This window comes from Cebus imitator, unplaced genomic scaffold (assembly GCF_001604975.1).
Source record: "Cebus imitator isolate Cc_AM_T3 unplaced genomic scaffold, Cebus_imitator-1.0 Scaffold41, whole genome shotgun sequence".
Classification (NCBI taxonomy): Eukaryota; Metazoa; Chordata; class Mammalia; order Primates; family Cebidae; genus Cebus; species Cebus imitator.
Window position 1 is genome coordinate 9,951,976 of NW_016107356.1, and position 21,501 is coordinate 9,973,476.

The 21,501-nt window shown below is 40.3% G+C and overlaps 1 protein-coding gene across 1 annotated transcript in view; it reads right to left on the reverse strand.

Annotated features, from left to right (window-relative positions):
• DSCAM (DS cell adhesion molecule) overlaps positions 1-21,501 on the reverse strand; it is a 103,062-nt gene that overhangs the window by 72,563 nt on the left and 8,998 nt on the right. Inside the window, exon 3 of the mRNA XM_017526279.2 lies at positions 18,688-18,821. Within this exon, the coding sequence (XP_017381768.2) occupies positions 18,688-18,821 (134 nt within the window). The remainder of the gene's footprint in view (positions 1-18,687; positions 18,822-21,501) is intronic.

Consider the following 21,501-nt stretch of genomic DNA (forward strand, 5'->3'; position numbering starts at 1 on the left):
CAAGGTAAAATTGGTTCTTGATTACCTCCAAAATACACATTTTATTTAATTTTTGCCTGTAACATGATGCATGGCTAAAATCGACAATAAAATGTGATTTCTTATGCAACAAGATTTGTTTCTTTATTTGTATAGAAAACGAATCAAGAATTGAAGTAAAAAAGGTATATTCATAGAAGCTTCCTTCATTTCTCTATAGGTTAGGATGAAAATAGTAAAGTTAAACTGTTAGTGGCTCCTATTGCTTATTTGGGCCAAGTCAGTTGCACTGATGTCACCACCCTTTGTTGCCACTGTGTATTCCTCTGATAACTGTCACTATTAGGCACCATTTTCCTGGTCTCAGTAGAAGGACAAGCAGAAAGTTAACAACTAAACAATTCAAACCATCAGAGTTGATTCATTTTCTTTGGAGTATATATAACTGGATATTAAAGTTGACTCTTCTGTTCTCTAGAAGTTAATAGCAATGATCTTAAAGTGTGAGAATGCTCCTAATGATGCCAGTACCTTCTTTCCTTTCCTAACAAGAGCTGTGAGGCCACCTGGGGAGGACTTGCTGGTTCTGATGTTTTGCCAATTGTCCATTTCCAGGCTCCAAGAGAAGCTGGGGCAGGAATAAGGATTTTCTGTTGAAAAAGGTCTGTGTGCATTCCGTCTTATGGGTGGAAGAAGGCTTTGAGCCCTAGGGAACCAATTGGAGAATTTGTAGTCTGAAGGACACAGAGCTTGGTAAGTGAGTCACATCTGAGAAGGCTAATGGCCAGCCACCGTGACAGAGGTTAGCCCAGCTCACAACAGGAGAGGAGGCTGGGCTGGACTGGCCACCCCTTCCAAAGTGAAGTGGGGTGCATGCCTACAGGTGGACCCTAGATGAGAGAGCAAGCCTTGTTATCTTGAAAAGGAGACCCACAGGCATGAGACAGCTCCAACAGAGGGATACAATGCCAATTATATTGTATTTGTTGTAAACAGAATCCTTAGCTATGGATGGTGTGTAACTTAACCGTTGTTAACCATTTTAAGAAGTGGTAGGAGAAAAAAAGAAAAAAAAGAGCAAAATGGGAAGAAATAATCAGAAGCTCTCTCAGCGCAGTACAGGCAATCTAGTTGATTAAATCCTTTTCCTTAATGCTCAGCCAAAAATGCTTGTTCTGAGAAGAAGGGATGATAAATATCATCTCCTTATGAAACATTTTCCTCCATATTTTAGTAAGTTAGAATAGCACAGACTATATTTACATTTCATTAATTTTCTTTTTATTGGATACCAGATTTTCCAACACAACAATCCAATAGTGTATAAATTGACTTGCTAAATTCTATATGCATATTTTATTACATAGTACTGTCTTCCAAATACAGGGAATATTCAATGAGAAGGGGTCAATTTGATTTCCAGATTTCTCCTAATATGTCATCTGGATTGCTATTTCAGAGACTCTGAATCATTTTTATTAAAGGAACAAAGAGAAGCTTCACTATCAAGGACGACAGATCAACACTGAGGTGTTAAGAGGGGCAAACTCACAATGGAGCTTCTCAGGGATTAATGAACCAAATGTGGCAAAAGGAGAAATCTGGGGGGGAGTCAACAAAGACACTTTTCTTAATATTTAACTATTTCATTTTCTTCAGGTAGACTTTGAACTCTCCAATCTCATCTTCTTTAGAGTTAAGACAGAGGTATCAGTCATCCTAGATTTTGTTATGCCTAGAGTGTGAATTAATTTTGAGTGGACTACAATAATTGTACTATTTGTTTTAAGAAAAGACGTAAGAGTTCCTTTGTGCCCTGTGGAAATACAGAAACAGTCAACATTGCGAAACTGCAGCCAGGCATGGACTTGAGAAATTTCATCCCCCACATCCCTGAACCAGAATGCCAGGAATTGTGCTCCATGGCTTATTTTTAATCCCTGCTCTGTCTATGCCCAGCTTGAGGAAATGAATGGGACATTTGTGGACTGGGGTTGCCAATTATTCTGCATCTGTCATAAATTCCTGTTGGCCAGCTATGAAAAAAAGCCTGTTATTTCTTATCTAAAACGTGTTTAAACATGTTGGCTTTATCCAAATTGAGAAGTAACCCAGCATTTATTATTAATTAATACTTCTCAACTGAAATGGCTCTAAGTGGCTGCCAAGTTACTGATTTCTTGGTCCACCAGATACCATGTGGCATGAGAAGAACAGGGCTCTCTGTAGCTCAGTGGTCCCCAGCCTTTTTGGCATAGGAACAGGTTTCATGGAGGACAGCTTTTTCACAGATGGAGGGACATGGTGGGATGGGATGGTCTTGGAATGAAATTGTTCCACCTCAGGTCATCAGGCATTAGTTGGATTCCCACAAAAAGCATGCAATATAGATAGATCCCTAGTACTAGTCTGCGGTCTGGGGGTTGGGGACTCCTGCTCTACTGATGTCATGTAACAGGGACAATCCAGAGTCTCCTTAGGAGAAGATTTGGATATTGGGTTGGGGATGCACACTTAAAACATAAAATATGCATGTTGCTTATGTAATGAAATGTCACAAATGCTGTTCTTACAGTGGACTGGTCATGGTTTTCACTGTGGGAGGTGGTGAGGGGCGGGTTAGACAGACACTGCTGCATTGAAAGTGTGGAGTTCTATGGAAGAGGGATGATGGTAGAGTCATAGGACCCCATGGGCCAGCCATAGAAACCTGCTGGGCTACAGTTCTCTCTTTTGGCTGTGGGAAGAAAATCTAGGCAAAAGGTCTTAACTCATGCCTCTTAATAGGAAGGGCTTGTAAATAGTTGCTGAGTTTCAATTCAGGGTCATTTATTGAGTTCAGTTGCAGTATGTAGATTATAAGGTAAGTTCCTGCCCGCAAGGAGCAAGAAATGGTCAGAGCTTGGCAAACAGAAGATTAATTTAAAATGAGGCACCATAGAAGTCTGATGAATTCCTACTAAAATTTAGATATAAACTCATTTGAATCTTTTTCTAAAACCAACCCTGTCATAGTTGAAGACATGGATGAATATTTACAAGATGCTTAAAAAAAATGGAAACTTCACATATTTGTTTTAAAAAATATTTTTAGCAAGGTTTTACACGATTTCTGACATGTTTACCTTCCCAAAGCTGTATCCAGAGTGGAAAATACAGTTAATGGGATAAGTCTTGTGACACCCAAGCCAGACCGTTCACATTTCAAGTATTTTGTCTTTGTGTGTTATTGTTTTAGGTCTGCTGGGTAGGGTCATGGGTTCCTAAGGAACTAAACAGTGTACAGTTTACCCTTCCGGCCAAAAGAGTGTAAGGGTTGCAAGAAGGTTAGTCTTCTCCTAGTGCTTCAGTGTCAACCCATGGAAAGTCTGGGAACAGCATCTTCTAGACCTACTTTCATCCCACAGTTATTTTTGCCTTGCGGTGTCAATGTAATATTTTTCTTTTCATGTGTAAGATACTATTGACCAGTAAATAAGACACAATTAGCCACAGTGAGGCACTTTAAACACTCTTTGGTCACGTCTATAAAACCAGACGTTTACCCAATAATTGCCACTTCTCTAGTCCTCTCAATCAGGGGCTAAGTCTGGCCTTTGTCTTTTACAGCCTTTGCCTTTATTCCATTGTGGGTTGTGGTCTTTCATGGGCTTACCGCATCTCCCTGGGGGTCAGGCTCCCTGACCCATCCCTCTACTCACCCATCCCTCTACTCACGCTGAAGGGAGCCTGGTTCAGAGCATTGCTTAGAGCTGGGACTCAATGACAAGTAACTGGAGTGGACTGAAGAAATTCTTGTTGTATTAAGTGAGTTTAGTAATGACCTAGAAATGATTTGATTACAATAGAAAATAATGAGTAGAAAATGACTACAAAGCCATAGGCTGTTCGTGTCAAATTATTCAGCCTGTCTGATATAAAAAGAATTCTACTTTAAAAAATTTCAATTAACTTTTTAATGAAAAACTAATTCTATCAAGGAAATGTGATGTTTTAAAAAGCTCTGATAGCTAATTATTAACATGCAATTAAAAAAAACTTGAAGGCTGTGATTTCATAGATAGAATGTTCACAGCAGTGAAAAAACAATTCCCCCAAAGCAACAAGCAAAATTGATAGCTCTTTTAATTATAGGGTAAGGGCACTTTCAGAATGCTTAACAGCTTCCTGTTTAGTGGCAGAAAAATGGCCTGGAATCCATTAAGAATAAGTAGCTCCCTGGATCAATTTAAGATTTTTAAAAATTCTTATGTGTAAGTCTATTTTGATCTAATTTCTATTTTATTTCACTGTTCCCATCTATGAAAGAAGATGTCATAGCAGAAAGATATTCCTATAGGCATAGGCTGAGGGGCCAACATTGGTAGAAAGGGGGCAATAGCCAGACAATTCTGGTAGTTTCCTCTGCCTTTTACTGAGATTACTGTAGATACCATTATATATATATATATATATATACATATATATATGTATATATATGTCTATATATATAACTGTATACATAGACTATTGGCTACTTTGAAAAAGCCTTTCAAATGTAAAATATTTTATTTTTTGGCCTTCCAAATATAAAAGTTATTGCTATAATGCTTTGCTACTGTATTAAAGCTGATATCCAGAAAAGGCATGAGAAAAACTAGTTTCTTGATGTAATTGTTTAGAAGCAGAAACACCATCCAATCAGACAGGCTGGCATTACAGGTCCTTATGTTAACAGGCTCTTTCCAACCAATATAATCTCCCCTTACTACACAGTTTTGCTTCATCCCTTCTTTGTTGTCATGCCACCTGCCACGAAAATTACCTGTTAAAGGTGTATTAATTTAACTTGATTGCTGTCACCTATTCAACAAATTCTGTACCAAATAACTAGTTGCTTCATATAGTTTCTCACATACAAGTAGGAAATGATGAGAAACACAATTCTTAGTAATAAAAATAATATATGCAGAACTCACAATATTGAAAAAAATAGCTCTTTCCACTAGTTTTAATTGAAAAATGATTCAAAGCCAAATTATTTTCTTAAATAGTACAATACATCTGTGTCAGGCTGTGTCAAAAAGATAAGATGTTTTCAAAGCCGGAATCTTCTAAAAGCTCCAAACACTAATTGATAAAAAGGGCATTTTAGTAAAATTTTGGAGACAGTAAAAATATCAGCGGTTAAGATAGTGGGATGAATAGGTGGAGCACACAAGGGTTTTTAGGGTAGTGAAACTTGTACATGATGCTGTAATGGTGGATCCATGTATCGTACATTTGTCCAAACCCGTAGAGTGTACAACCCCAAGAGTACGTCCTACATAAACTACGAACACTGGCTAATGTCAATGTAGGTTCTGCCATTCTTACAAATGCACCACTCTGCTGGGGATGTTGATAGTGGGGGAGGTTGTGCAGTAGGAACAGGGGTATTCGGAAAATCTCTGCACCTTCTTCTCAATTTTGCTGTGAACCTAGAACTGCTTAAAAAGAAATAAAATTAAGTTTTTTTTTAAGGGCATTTTAGCCATTGGATAATCAGAAAGCTCTACACAGCAATGGAGAAGTTCATTCAGGGTGGCATATACTAGGTTACCTAGTCTGAATGAATGCCACCTCAAAGCCGGAATGCTTAGTGACAGGCTATCTGACAAATTGGGCAGGCAGTCTTGTGAGACTGAGCTTCAAAAGAGATTTCCAGGGCCTCTTTCTGTGTGAAAATTTAGTGGAATATATGCTTTTGTTTTCCTTTTCTCTGTAAATTACATGATTGGGCTCAGGATTTTAAAGGCCAAGATTTCTCCCACGCTGAGTATAGATCATCTGCATTTTACCAGTTATAGCAATTGAATGGCTTCGCACAATGCCTAATGGACTAATGACCACTGAGAACAATCTGAAGAGAAAACTGAAATATAGATTTGACAGAAAGATTGAGTAGTTATTGGTTGGTTCACTGTGTGATATGGCTGCATCCCCACCCAAATCTCATCTTGAATTATAGTTCCCGTAAATCCCATGTGCTGTGGGAGGGACCCAGTGGGAGGTAATTGAGTCATGGGGTGTGGTTACCCTCATGCTGTTCTTGTGATAGTGAGTGAGTTCTCACGAGACCTGGATTTATAAGGGGTATTTTCTCCCTTCATTCTGGACTTTCTTTTGCTGCCACCATGTGAAGAAGGACATGTTTGCTTCCTCTTCTACCATGATTGTAAGTTTCCTGAGGCCTCCCCAGCCATGCTGAACTGTGAGTCAATTAAACCTCTTTCATTTATAAATCACTCAATCTTGGGTATGTCTTTATTAGCAGTATAAGAACAGACTAATACACTGTGAATAGGATAACAGAAAAAAAAAAAGACCACTATTAAAGGACAAACTTATAAAAAACAACATAGACTTCCCTTCCACTTTCTTAAAGAATAGAAGTCAAATAAAAAGGCAAAAGTTGCTACAAAAGAAACTTAGAGAAGATTTAAAACCATGTTCCATATCAATTGAGATAATCATGTGGTTCTTGTTTTAGGTCTGTTTATCTGATGAAAGACATTTATTGATTGTGCATGTTGAACCAACCTTGCATCTTGGGAATAAAGCCTACTTGATCATGGTGGATAAGTGTATTAGTCTATTTTTGTACTGTTATGAAGAAATACCAGAGATTAGGTAATTTATAAAGAAAAAGAGGTTTAATGGACCCACAGTTCCACATGGTTGGGGAGGCTTCACAATCATGGCAGAACATGAAGGAGGAACAAAGGCATGTCTTACATGGTGGCAGACAAGAGAGCATGTGCAGGGGATCTTCCCTTTATAAAACCATCAGATCTCATGAGACTTATTTGCTGTAGTGAGAATAGCACCAGAAAACCCACCCTCATGATTCAATTACCTCCCAGTGGGTCCCTCCCATGATACATGGAGAAAATGGGAGCTACAACTTAAGAAGAGATTTGGGTGGGGACATAGCCAAACCATATCAATAAGCTTTTTGATGTACTGCTGGATGCAGTTTTTCAGTATTTTGTTGAGGATTTTTGCATTTATGTTCATCAAGCATATTCGCCTGAAGTTTTCTTTTTTTGTATCTCTGCCAGATTTGGGTATCAGGATGATGCTGGCCTCATAGAATGAGTTAAGGAGGAGTCCCCATTCCTCAATTTTTTGGAATAGTTTCAGTAGGAATGGTACCAGCTCTTCTTTGTACATCTGGTGGAATTTAGCCATGAATTCATCTGGTCCTGGGCTTTTTTTGGTTGGTAGGCTACTTGCTACTGCCTCAAATAACTCATTATTGGTCTGTTCAGGGATTCAGTTTCTTCCTAGTTCAGTCTTGGGAGAGTGTATGTGTCCAGGAACTTATCCATTTCTTCTAGATTTTCTAGTTTATGTGCATAGAGGTGTTCATAATATTCTCTGACGGTTGTTTGTATTTCTGTGGGATCAATAGTAATATCCTCCTTATTTATTCTGATTGTGTTTGTTTGAATCTTCTCATTTTTCTTCTTTATTAGTCTAGCTAGTAGCCTATCTATTTTATTAATCTTTTCAAAAAACAAGCTCCCGAATTTGTTGATTTATTGAGTGGTTTTTCATGTCTCTATATCCTTCAGTTCAGCTCTGATTTTGGTTATTTCTTGTCTTTTGCTAGCTTTGAGATTTGTTTGTTCTTGGTTCTCTAGTCCTTTTCATTGTGATGTTAGGTTGTTAACTTGAGACCTTTCTAATTTTTTGATGTGGGCACTTAGTGCTATAAATTTTTCTCTTAACACTGCCTTAGTTGTGTCTCAGAGATTCTGGTACATTGCATCCATGCTCTTATTAGTTTTAAAGAACTTCTTGATTTCTATCTTAATTTCATTATTTACCTCCAAAGCAATTCAGGAGCAGGTTTTCAATTTCCATGTAATTTTTATAGTTTTAAGTGAATTTCTTAGTCTTGATTTCAATTTTGATTGTGCTGTCATCTGAGAGACTGTTATGACTTCAGTTCTTTTGCATTTGCTGAGGAGTGTTTTACTTCTGATTAATATGATCAATTTTAGAGTAAGTGCCATGTGGCAATGAGAAGAATGTATATTATGTTGTTTTGGGGTAAAGAGTTCTATAGATATCTTTCAGATCAATTTGAGTTCTGCAGACACTTATCAGATCCATCTAATTCAAGGCCTGAGCTCTTTGTTAATTTTCTGTCTAATATTGCCAGTGGGGTATTAAAGTCTCCCACTGTTATCATGTGGGAGTCTAAGTCTCTTTGATGGTCTCTAAGAATTTGCTTTATGAATCTGGGTGCCCCTGTGTTGGGTCCATATATATTTAGGATAGTTAGATATTGTTGAATTGAACCCTTGTACCATTATGTAAAATACAGGATTATGTAAATTTAGGACAGTTACGTCTTTGTCTTTTTTTAATCTTTGTTAGTTTAAAGTCTGTTTTGTCAGATACTAGAATTGCAACCCCTGCTTTTTCCTGTTTTCAATTTGCTTATTGGTTTCTTCTCTATCCCTTTATTTTGAGCTAATGTGATTCTTTCAATAGATGCAGAAAAGGTTTTTGATAAAGTCCAAAATCCATTCATGTTAAATAAGCTAGATATTGAAGGAACATATCTCAAAATAATATGACCCACATATGACAAATCCACAGCCAACATCATACCGAATGGGCAAAAGCTGGAAGCATGCCCCTTGAAAACTGGCACAAGACAAGGATGCCCTCTCTCACCACTCCTACTCAACATGGTATTAGAAGTTCTGGCCAAGGGAATCAGGCAAGAGAAAAAAATAAAGGACATACAAACAGGAAGAGAGGAAATCAAACTATCCCTATTTGTAGATGACATGATTCTATATCTAGAAAACCCCATCATCTCAGCCCAAAAACTTCTTAAGCTGATAAAACAACTTCAGTACAGCCTCAGGATACAAAAAGAATGTGCAAAGATCACTAGTGTTTCTTTTTTTTTTTTTTTTTTGAGATGGAGTTTCGCTCTTGTTACCCAGGCTGGAGTGCAATGGCAGGATCTTGGCTCATTGCAATCTCTGCCTCCTGGGTTCAAGCAATTCTCCTGCCTCAGCCTCCCGAGTAGCTAGGACTACAGGTGTGCACCACCATGTCCAGCTAATTTTTTTTGTATTTTTGGTAGAGACGGGGTTTCACCATGTTGACCAGGATGGTCTCGACCTCTTGACCTCATGATCCACCTGCTTCGGCCTCCCAAAGTGCTGGGATTATAGGCGTGAGCCACCGCGCCCAGCCTGTATTTCTATACACTAACAACAGTCAAGCTGAGGACCAAATCAGGAATAAACTTCCATTCACAATTGCCACAAAAAGAATAAAATAGCTAGGAATGTAGCTAACCAGGGTGGTGAGAGATCTCCACAAGGATCACTACAAACTACTGCTCAAAGAAATCAGAGATGACACAAGCAAATGGAAAAACATTCCATGCTCATGAATAGGAAGAAACAATATTCTTAAAATGGTCATACTACACAAAGCAATTTATAGATTGAATGCTTTTTCCATTAAACTACCATTGACATTCTTCACAGAACTAAAAAGACGATTTTAAAATTAATTTGGAACCATAAAGAGCCCAAATAGCCAAGACAATTCTAAGCAAAAAGAACAAAGCTAGAGGCATCATGCTACCCAACTTTAAACTATACTACAGGGCTACAGTAACTAAAACATTATGGTGCTGGTACAAGAACAGACACCTAGACCAAAGGAACAGAATAAAGAACCCAAAATTTGAAAGGATTCCCTAATCAATAAATGGTGCTGGGATAACTAGCTAGACATATGCAGAAGATTGAAACTGGCCCCCATCCTTATACCATATACAAAAATCAACTCAAGGTAGATTAAAACATAAATGTAAAACTTAAAACTATAAAAACTCTGGAAGACAGCCTAGGTAATACCATTCAGGACATAGGCATGGGCAAAGATTTCATGATTAAGACACCAAAGGCAATTTGCAACAACGACAAAAATGGACAAATGGGATCAATTAAATGAAAGAGTTTCTGCACAGGAAAAGAAACTATCAACAGAGTAAACAGACAGTCAACAGAATGGGAGAAAATTTTTACAAACTATGCATCTGACAAAGGTCTAATATTCAGCATCTATAAGGAACTGAAACAAATTTACAAGAAAAAAAACCAAACAATCTCATAAAACGCCATGAACAGACACTTTTCAAAAGAAGGCATACATGTAGCTAACAAGCATATGAAAAGCTCAACATCACTGATCATTAGAGAAATGCAAATCAAAACCACGATGAGATACCATCTCACACCAGTTAGAATGGCTATTACTAAAAAGTTGAAAAATAATAGATGATGGTGAGGTTGTGGAGAAAAAGGAATGCTTATACACTGTTGGTGGAAGTAAAAATTAGTTCAGCCATTGTGAAAGACAGTGTAGTGACTCCTCAAAAGACCTAAAGATAGAAACACCATTTGACCTGGCAATCCCATTGTTGGGTATATACCCAAAGGAATATAAATCTTTATATTATTAAGACACATGCACACATATGTTCATTGCAGCATGATTCACAGTAGCAAAGATGTGAGATCAACCTAAATGCCCATCAATGATAGACTAGATAAAGAAAATCTGATACATATATGCCATACAGTACTATTCAGTCATAAAAACAAAGTCATGTTCTTTGCAGAGATGGATGCAGCTGGTTGCCATTATTCTTAGCAGACTAACACAGGAATAGAAAACCAAACACCGCATATTCTCACTTGCATATGTTACTAAATTATGAGATACATAGACGCACAGGCGAACAACACCCACTGGGGCCTTTTGGAGGGTGGAGGGTGAAAGGAAGAGGGAAGTCATGAAAAACAATGAGTGGGTATTAGGATTAATAACTGGGTGATGAAATAATCTATAAAACAAACTCCCACGACACAAGTTTACCCATATAACAAACCTGCACGTAATCCCTGAACTTAAAATAAAAGTTAAAAAATAAAGAACTGTATTCTATTAGAAGTAGCCATAAAATACAAAGACAGTTTCAAGAAAGCTTCAGTAAATAGACTTCCCAAGAGGTTTTATAAAACCAGAATTGATTTTCATATGTCTGGGATATTTAGATGTAACCTTGCCTCAAAGAAACCCTTCTAGGTTCCTTTCAGCCATATGATTCCATGACAGGATGCTGGGGCTACAATAATGCTGGGTTGATCAAAGGACATACAGAGCCTAGCACCTGCCTGCCATGGAGAAGCACTCCACAAAGGTCTCATGAACGTGATTCATTACACATGTCTAAATGGAAATACACATTACACATGTGTAAATGTGTAAATCGTGTGTAAATGGAACACAATTTCCTATTCTTAGGGCCAACTCGTGGTATCTCCATAATTTTCAGATTTTCTATTATTAAAAAAAAAAGAGATTCACCCTTAGATCATTTAAATAAAATGATGGAAGAACAATTTCTATGTAAGTGATTTAAAAGCACAGGCACTTGATCCAAATCCTTTGGGACACAAAGCATCCCAATCCCAAAGTACATAACACAATTTCTTGCCTTATTAAGCTACAGCTTCATTACACAATTTAACCTCTTTTAAATGGCTCACAGTTATAATCCATAAAATTTAACTCAACACACATTTGAGGAACAGCCACTATATCAGCACAACACTACGTTTGCCAACCTACGCCCGTGTCTAACAATAATGCAAGAGACTGTGGTTATGTCAAAGTGAGGTTGAAAGTCAATTCTTTGAACACTGAGGCAGGATGGAGCTGGCATCCCAGGGAAGGCAGGTAAGCATTAGGACAAAGAGCTGAGACTCTGAGCTCAGCCCCGTGTGGGTTGCAGACCCCAGCTTCCTTTGCTAACCTGCATGTCCCTGGCCAGATACACAGTCTTCATTTCGGTATCGCTAAATGAAGATAACAATCATAACACTTCCTGCGTAAGGTAGTCATCAGAATTAACTTATGCAAAACAGTATTTTTAAAAATGTGAGTCATAGGAGGAATTTAGTGGAACATGACAATCATTTTAAAAACAAAATGAAATAGAATAGGAAGAAAAATCAAGGGGAACAGTGCTACAAAATAGTGAAATAAAATACAGTGTTTAAGTTAAGCTTTAAACAATAAACCATTTTTAACAAAAAGGTTGAGATGGAAAAGGCAAGGAGAACCCATTACACACACACACACACACACACACACGCACAAATGCAGACATGTATGAGGCATGGTATGACTTGGATGTTGGATGGAAGAAGGTTAGCAGAATATGAAACAATACAGGAGTTGCAGCTGGATTGTAGAACTCCATCTAGGTCATATTGAGAATTTTGAGTGTTTTTAAGTAAAAAGTGAGAAAGCATCCAAGAAATTTGCACAAGGGAATAACATGCTCAGATTCAGATTTGGAAAAAGGAGTTGTGACAGGGATGTGGGCAACAGCCTAGAAGCTGAGCCTGGCAGTGGGAAGGCTTTCTGACTTGCTTTTGGTTCCCCATGTGAGGACCTGAAGCAAGGCAATGGCAGTGGGTGTGAAAGGAAAGCACTGGGAGGCCCAGGTGGGCAGATCACCTGAGGTCAGGAGTTCGAGACCAGCCCAGCCAAAATGGTGAAACCCTGTCTCCACTAAAAACACAAAAAATTAGCCCGACGTGGTGGCGGGTGCCTGTAATCCCATTATTAGGGAGGCTGAGGCGGGAAAATCACTTGAACCCTATGTTGCAATGAGCTGAGATTGTACCACACTGCACTCCAGCCTGGCGGACAGAGTGAAACTCTGTCTCAGAAAAAAAAAAAAAAAAAAAGGCATTGCAGAAAGCTCTTGTGACATGATATCACTTTGCTCATTTATTTCCTCTGACCAGATTATCCCTTCCTGCCTCTGATTCATCAGGTAAAATTCTTCATTTCCTGCAAGCCGGGGCTATGTGTTCCAAGCAACCATCTCCAGCCCTATGTTTGAGTGACCTCCAGCCTGCGCTCCTGCACTGGGCTGTGCACATCACTGCTGTGTCCTCTGTCACATCGCACAGAAGGGTGACATCGTCTAGTGTTTTCTGCCCTCCCTAGAGCTTCTGGATGTGGGTTTGGAATGTACCTTGTGGTTCCCTTGTGGTTGAGTGAGGTCTTAGGTCAGATTCTGGTCCATGATTTGTGCTGGAGCGCTTTTATGCCTATGTCAGAGCCTCAGAGATTTCTTTGTCTTTGTCATGAAACCTGCCTTGGTCTTTCCTGCAGGGAAGATAACATGGCACAGACTACCACGGACTCACAATGAGCATGATCGCGAAAGAAAAATAAAACCATTTGTGGTCGCAAATCACTGAGGTTTTATGTCTGTTGGTGATGCCCCGTAACTCAGCGTCTCTTGGTGGATGATTCAGAACCTGGCTCAGAGGCTGGTGCAGAGTAGTGCTCTATGTCTATTTGTGGTATAAATGAATAAATGATTAGGAGAGGAACCATCGGTAGCTCGAAGGCTTCTGGTTGGAAGACAGCAGACTTTGTTAGATCATCGACTAAACTGGAACACAGGGAGGGAGGGAGAGGCAAGTATGAATTTGTTTGTGGGCGCACTGAATGTGAAGTACTGGAGAGGGGTTCCTGAGCGTGCAGATGGTGGTAAGTTGGAAATATAGGACTGATGTTTCCCTAAGATTGTCAGGATTAGAGATAAAAAATGCGAACACTTTAATTTCAGATGATAGTTAAATTGTAAGAGCAGATTCAATGATCCATGGAGATAGCGAAGAACATGAAAAGAGACAAAGGAAGAATGTTGGAAAATGCCTACATTTAAGGGTGGGAAGCAGAGGGACAAGAATCAATGAAGAATCAAAAACAAAAAGATAACGGAAGCTAGGAAAAGGAGGATTTTAAAAGCAAATAGCTGTATAGTAGTGCCACTGTATGCTACAGTGACACAAAATAGGGAGGGCACTGGGAAGAGGTAACGATATTTTAATAACAGCCAGGAGGTCCACGTTCCGTCTGAGAGAAGAAAAATGAACACTGCAATGAGTATCATTGTAAATATAGATGAGCACGTTAGATGCTGCTTTCCAGATTCCATAGTTATGCTGCTTTTCCACTCCTTGAGATTCCTGCACAATTCTGGTCCTCAGAAGTCCCCTTTCACCCTCAGCCCGACTATAGCTTTATTCGATGAAGTCTGTGGCTGGTTGGGAGGCAAACGCACACCTGTTGCCTGGGGTGGAAAGCTGTCTGGACCTGGTGAGTTACTCTGCCTCCCAGAAGACTTGTTTAATGGTGGGCTACACTGTGGGGAGTTTAACTGCCCAAGTCTTCTAGATAAGAAGACTACTGGTGTATTGTCATTGGTTCACTCAGCAACATTTATTGAGCACCTATTACATACAGGAACTGAATAGCATCATCACCTGAAGTTGGAGTCACCACTGTGAATCACAGCTCAGAGATACGATATTTTATGCCTTCTGAGTTTTAGTTTTCATTCATGTGAAGCCTGTGCTTCCTCATTTTACATTTCTAAGAGCTCTGTAAATGAGATTAGCATTGTGAAATAGACAACTTCTATATCATAATGCTTATTTAATGTGTATGTAGTAAAAGCAGCCTGTATGTAAAATTTTTCAGACTGCTTTTATGTAGACAGGAACATCAGGGAGGAAATGAAGCTTAGCTGTTTTCTTCCTGGGACCTTAAAAGGGTTCTCTCATGGCTTTGGATTTTCATTGCTTATAATAGGTTGTCAGATCATTGAAACCATTATATATTAAAATTAATAGCCAGAATTCGCAAATTGTGTGGATGAGGCTCTGAATCAAATGCCTTTTGAAATTTTGTGGTTTGAATCTCTGACTGAGGAGTTTAATATCTCGTTGCACTGCTAGACCCCTGTGGCAAGGTTCATGTTCAGTCAGCACCATCGTTGGACAACCTGTTTGTAGATCACTCTCAGTTTCTCTAACTTGGAATCTGACCACATGCAATGTTTCAAATTCTAATGTCTTTTTCTAAGATAAACAGAGAGAGAGTACCGTGAAATAAATGCCTATGATCAGACATTATGTGTCACATATTAGAGAAAAAAAGCCTATTTTAACAAGATCCTTTCCCAAGAAAGGATGAATTTGGGATCTGGAGAGGAAATTGACATCAACGAGAAGTTTAGCCAAGGGACTCTTATAAAAAGGATTAAAATACAGGGCATATTGTGTCCTGATTTATCCCTCCATGTTCTACATTCAACTATGAAATCATTTCAAAGAAAAAAAATTCAGATTTATGAACAAGGAAAATATCTAGAACTCATACTGCCCTCTGGTGTTCATTCTGACACATAGAAATGAGAAAGCCTCAGAAAACTTGACAGCATCCAGTTTATGGACTTAAAATTAAATTGCAGAAACTAATGATAACAACAACAACAAAAAAAACACCCACTCTCTTTCCTGTAATTTAAAGCTTTTGATAATTTCATATTAAAAACAGAATAACAGATAACATTTACAAGTATTCTCCTCTGAAGAGAAATAATTGTCTCTGTCCTTGACTCTCAATGATATTTTTTGATGTAAAAAATAGGCTCCGTGGTCTTAAACAATGGTTGAGATAGGTAGACAGGAATGAGGCTATGGAGATGGAAAAGGGGCGCTCTGAGTTACCTTCGCTTTGTTGAGGATGCTCTGGGGTTCTGGGACCGCGTCACGACACTCGTAGGTATTATTGCTGGAAGAACACAGGCATCTGCAACTATCACATTCCTATGTCTCTAGGCTTTATAATATGGCCAAAAGGCAACACGGAGATACCCTGACAAAGTGTCTCAGCTGTTATTTCCCACCTTTTCTGGTTCATTTGCTCTCATTACTGTCCCTTTTTTTGGAGACAGAGTCTTGCTCTGTCACCCAGGCTGGAGTGCAGTGGTGCCATCTTGACTCACTGCCACCTCTGTCTACTGGGTTCAAGAGATTCTCCTGCTGCAGCCTCCTCCTAAGCACCTGGGATTACAGGTGTGTGCCGCCATGCCTGGCTAATATTTGTAGTTTTGGTAGAGATGGAGTTTCACCATGTTGGCCAGGCTGGTCTCCAACTCCCAGCCTCAAGTGATCCTCCAGCTGTGGCTTCCCAAAGTGCTGGGATCACAGGTGTGAGCCACTATGCCTGGCCCTCAATACTGTCCCTTTTGACAGTGTGTCGTTATGGTCCTGGGCAGGTCAAATCCCACTGTTTTGTGTGTGAAGAAACAGGAGAAATCGCTGAGAAATGTTTCTACCCCATCTAACACCTGTTTGACTTTGTTTTCAGGACAGGATGTTTTTTCTTCCTTTTTTATTGTATGTAATTCTTAGGGTGGGAGGACAGAGCCAGATGTGGCCTGCACCATCCACAAATGGGGGCTTTCTCAGTAAGCATCATTTCAAAATGATGCTAAGGACTCATTTCAAATAAGCCAGGTAGGGATTTTTAGAGATAAGGATTCGACTGAGAAGACAAAACAAGAGGAAGCTGCTGGTGTCCTCTGCACCTTGCGAGGCACTTTCTAGCCTGTTCGAGTCAAAACAGCAAACATGAACCCTATAGCAAAGAGATCAATGAATGAATGAGTGAATACGAACAAAGATGAGATTCAAGTTCTAGTGGAAAATGAGCATGCTTTACCTTGGCAATAATTTTTGTCTCTCTTTGGTGAATATGGGGACATGTCAGTGCTAAGGAGAAAATCAGAAGCCACACTGGGCAGGGAGTTCCTCGAAGAATTTCCACTCTGAGTCGAGGGCACAAGGGCTTAGCTTTTTTTTTTTCCAGCGTCTACGCTGCTCTGCGTCTCTGGGCTTTGATGGTTGGATTCAGCAAGTGAGAATTAATAGGATATTTAAAACCATATAATGTGCCCATAAAAACATTCTGGAGCTTAACGCTCACCCTTTTTCTTTTTCTTTTTTTTTTTTTTTGAGACGGAGTTTTGCTCTTGTTACCCAGGCTGGAGTGCAATGGCACGATCTCAGCTCACTGCAACCTCCGCCTCCTGGGTTCAAGCAATTCTCCTGCCTCAGCCTCCTGAGTAGCTGGGATTACAGGCACGCGCCACCATGCCCAGCTAATTTTTTTTTTTGTATCTTTAGTAGAGATGGGGTTTTATCATGTTGGCCAGGGTGGTCTCGAACTCCTGAACTCGTGATCTGCCCGCCTCGGCCTTCCAAAGTCCTGGGATTACAGGCATGAGCCACTGCACCTGGCCACCTGTCACCATTTTACATTTACATATTGACTTCAAAGGCAGAGGTACTGCTATCAATGCATAAGCAGCAGAGCACACATCTTGATTTTTCAGCAGTCAGATGGACCTGCATGAGCCAGGCAAGCCCAAGCACCCTGTAGCTCACACTCACTGCTGGAGCACACCAGGCCTCAGGGGCCCCTGTGAGCTCTGGGCTTGGGAAACATATCCCTTTGATTAAAAGATTAATTCATAAATTTGTTCAGGAATATTTTTCAGCCTAAAAAGGAAAGAGATTCCATCGCATGCTACAACATGGATGAACCTTGAGGATACCATTCAAGTGTAAGGAGCCAGTCATTAAGGACAAATGCTGTATCATTCCATGTATGTGAGGTCTCTAGAGGTGTCAAATCCAGAGACAGAAAGCAGAATGGTGGTTGCCAGGGGTTGGCGGGAGGGAGGATGGGGAATTAGTGTTTAACAGGGCAGAGTTTCGGTTTCGTAGAGTTCTGTCGATGGATGGTAGTGATGGCTTCACAACAATACGAAGGTATTTAACACTGCTGAACTGGATCATCAAAGTGGTTAAGATGGTAAGTTGTATGGTATGTGTATTTTACCATGAAAGAAACAAAACCAGTTTGTGTATGCTCTCTGCAAACACTTAGGGAATGGCTGCCTGTGTCAGGTTCTAAGCTGGGAGCTGGAGATATGAAGACGGAAGAGACACAGCACCTGCCGCAGAAAATGTCCTAATGTTTCTATGAAGACACCATCAGTTTTGGTGGGTCATTTTAACGTTTCCTTTTTAAAACAATTTCCCTCTTTGATATTTTTGGTGTGGTCTCAGAAGCACTCTAATTTTATAATGATTGTTCATCAATAATAATATGAACCATAACAAAAACCAAACTTTGAAATAGTAAATAACTTTTAGTTCCTTCACAACAAACCAGGCTGATTGCTGTAACCGTAAGGGCAATAGATCTCCATTAAAGTGCCTCATTTCTAGCACAATAGGGTTTTGCCTGCTATTTTTTCCCCAGTGTGAGATGGAGGAGGGAAAGAAGGGAGGGATGGGGTGGGAGGGAAGGCAGGAGGGAGGGAGGGGAGGCATGAAGTGCATGTCATGATGAGTCCAACAGTAAAATCAATAGGTGTTGTCGACTGACTATCAACTAAGGGACAATTAAGGCCTCTGGGCTTTGATTTTGATCAGGCTGCTGGCAGTTTAGTGGGAACTCACCAAATAAACAATAATTCCAGACAATTGTCCCCCCTGTAAGGATTCAGGAGCGTATTTTCAAATGAGGTGTAAATGAGGACTTTGCTTTGTATGTGGAGACAGCAGAGGCAAAACAAAATCACTGGAAAGACCCAAGTAGGTGGGAAACAAGGGAATGACACTGTCCGACACGAGCACCTGCAGCTCGTCCCTGGCAGACGCTTGAAAGGCACGTGGTTATTTACCAACTTACTGTGGGATAGGGGTGGGAGCAGAATACAGTGTACTTTCGGATGATGCCGTTCAGCTTGAGAGGGGGAAGCCAGGACACAAAGACCATGGAGGCTGAGGCCGCCGCTGCCTTCACGCCCGCGGGAGGACCTGGAACTGGAAGAGCCGTTCGTTTAGTCACAAGGTGGGGCCTCGACTCGGGCACGCGGGCCCACGCTTCCCAACATGACCCCACTCCATGCTCGCTGGTCAGCTCCTCGAGGATCAGTATTGTGGGTTCCACTGTGTCCCCCCAAATGCATACTTGAAGTCCTAAGCCCCAGGACCTCAGAAGGACACTGTAATTGGAGGTAGGGTCATTACAGAGGTAATCCAGTTGAAATGAGTTTGTGAGGGTGGTCCCTAATCCAGGTACTATAGTGTCCTTATAAAAAGGGCCAATTTGGACACAGAGACAGACATGTACAGAGGGAAGATGATGTGAAGACACAGGGAGAAGAGGGTCTATAAGCCAAGGAGAAAAGATGCTTGTCTCAAAGCTCTCAGAGAGAAGCAGCCCTGCAGACACCTTGATTTTGGACTTCTGGCCTCCGGAACTCATAGACAGTACATAAATTCTTAACATTGGAGTCTCTGGTTCTGTGTAGCTCTAGGCATAATAATGTCAGCTCTAGTCCCTGTTTTCCTGGGGAGCCTTCCCAGCCCATTTCAGCCTCGGGCGACTTCCTGCCTCTGTATAGCTGGAAAATTAACTTCTGGATCAGTCCTATTTCTACTGTAGTTTTTGGCTTTGAACATATTGGGGATGAACCTTTCGGATCCTGAATTTGAGAAGCATGAGGATGAACCACCTCAGCCATCAGAGACCCCACTCTCCCTCACCCCAGGAACTTCGTAATGGCAGTACTTTGGGCTCAGGAGAGATATGGAAATATTGTTGATGAACAGGGATTATTGTGTTAAAGATTCACAATATCCATGTAAGACAAACTCTCCTCTGTAAACCAGCTAAGAAAGCAGAACATGATGGTGGCAATATTAAGCGTGATTTGGGAGTGAGACTGAGGGCATGTTCCACTCCTCTTGTTCTTTTATTTTGCAGGTTGGAAAGGTGAATGGGGGTGAAATGGCCAAGACACAGAAGATGCCATGATGTCAGAGGTGCCGGTGAGGAAGGCATCAGAGCTCTTGCTTTGTTCCTCACTGGTCTCAGTGTCCACATGGATGGCAACCACACTGATGGAGGAATTGAAATTCAAACCAATATAAGTCCCTTGTGAGCTCCTTGAGTCATCCATGAGTCTTTTACTGCTTTAATGGCAATGCACCTGCTCAGTACCTAGTTTAGGAGTTGAATGTGCATCTCACAATTGCCACCTTGACTCTCCTAAGTGTGCATAATGACACCAAGAGCTCTGGTGAGAACAAACTTGGGTTGGACAGAATCACCATCTGAAAATAAAAAATCTTGGTAATCTATTTTTGGGAAGTCTTGCTGACAGGGGAAGGTCTAGAAAAGGTAACACACATAAATGATAGACCCTGGATTAAGAAATCCCTTGAGAACAAACCTCTATCAGGTAAGGGCAATGTCTAAGAAATCCACAACCTGGTTCAGAGCCACGAGGGCTTCTCCTGGACACCAACCAAGGGCAGAGTGAGCCTTTCCTCGGGATTTTAATCCTAGCAGATGCCCCCGTTTAGTCAACACTCTCACTCTCTTCCATAAAGCAAAGCCCCTGGTTGGTGTTCACCACACTGAGCACTCCTGCTGGCCAGCTTCTTGAGGAGTCCCAGTAGTTCAGCACTAACCAGTTGAGTGACTGCTGAAGGGGGGTCGGTCGTGTTTGTTCCCAACCTGTTTGTGACAATTGTACTTGTCATGGGTAATATTGTAAGTTAATTCACTATGTGAAGCAATGAAATTCAAGTGCAAGAGAAAGCTGCTTTTATGATGATTAAAGGGACTGCTTTGGAAAGGCTTCCTTAGAAGTAAGTTACAAAGAAATTAAAAGAGAAAGAAAAGAGTGAGGGAAGAACAAAAGGAAGGAAGGAGGGAAGCAAGGAAGAAAGGAAAGAGGGAAGAAAAAATGAAGAAAGGAAAGAAGGAGGGAAAGGAGAAGGGAAGAAAAAGGAACGAAGGATAAAAAAGAAAAGGAAGGAAGGAAGGGTCACCTATGCTTGATAAACACATTTGCTATGCTTTTCTCTTGTTAATCTGTCTTTTAGATATGGTAGCCAGGATTTATGTGATTGTTGAAAAGATACAATGTTCCCCAACCACCCTCACCCCCACACAGCAAGTTTTTCTTTATCAACACTTGGGCTTAATTGCAGAAAGCAACAATAAGAATTCACAGTGGCCACAGCAATAAAATCACTTGCAATATCCCTTCCTGACTATGGAAAATTAGAATATTTTATACGTTCTTTTCAGAACGTATAAAAGTCAGGACCACTGAGAAGAATGCGGCATGTGGCTATGTCCCAGTTTGCAAACATGTTGTTGGTAAACGGTCACACGCTGTCTTACTTGTCTGATAGAGACACCAGTTGAAAAATGCAGATGCTACACAATAAATAGTTCAGGGGATAACAGATGGCACAGAACGCCAATCTTTTCACCCAAAACTTAAAGAAGTGATCTTGAGTGATGTGATTAGAGAGTGATTAGGGGATAAATACATATTTACATGTTTTAAGTTAAAATGCAACATTTAAGATACTTCTTGGCCGCTGTAAAGTTTGGTGATTCCTTGCTTTAATTCATTATTTCCATGAGCATAGCATGCCTGTGTCACAGCCAATCAAGGTTTTTTTTTTTTTTTTTTTTTTT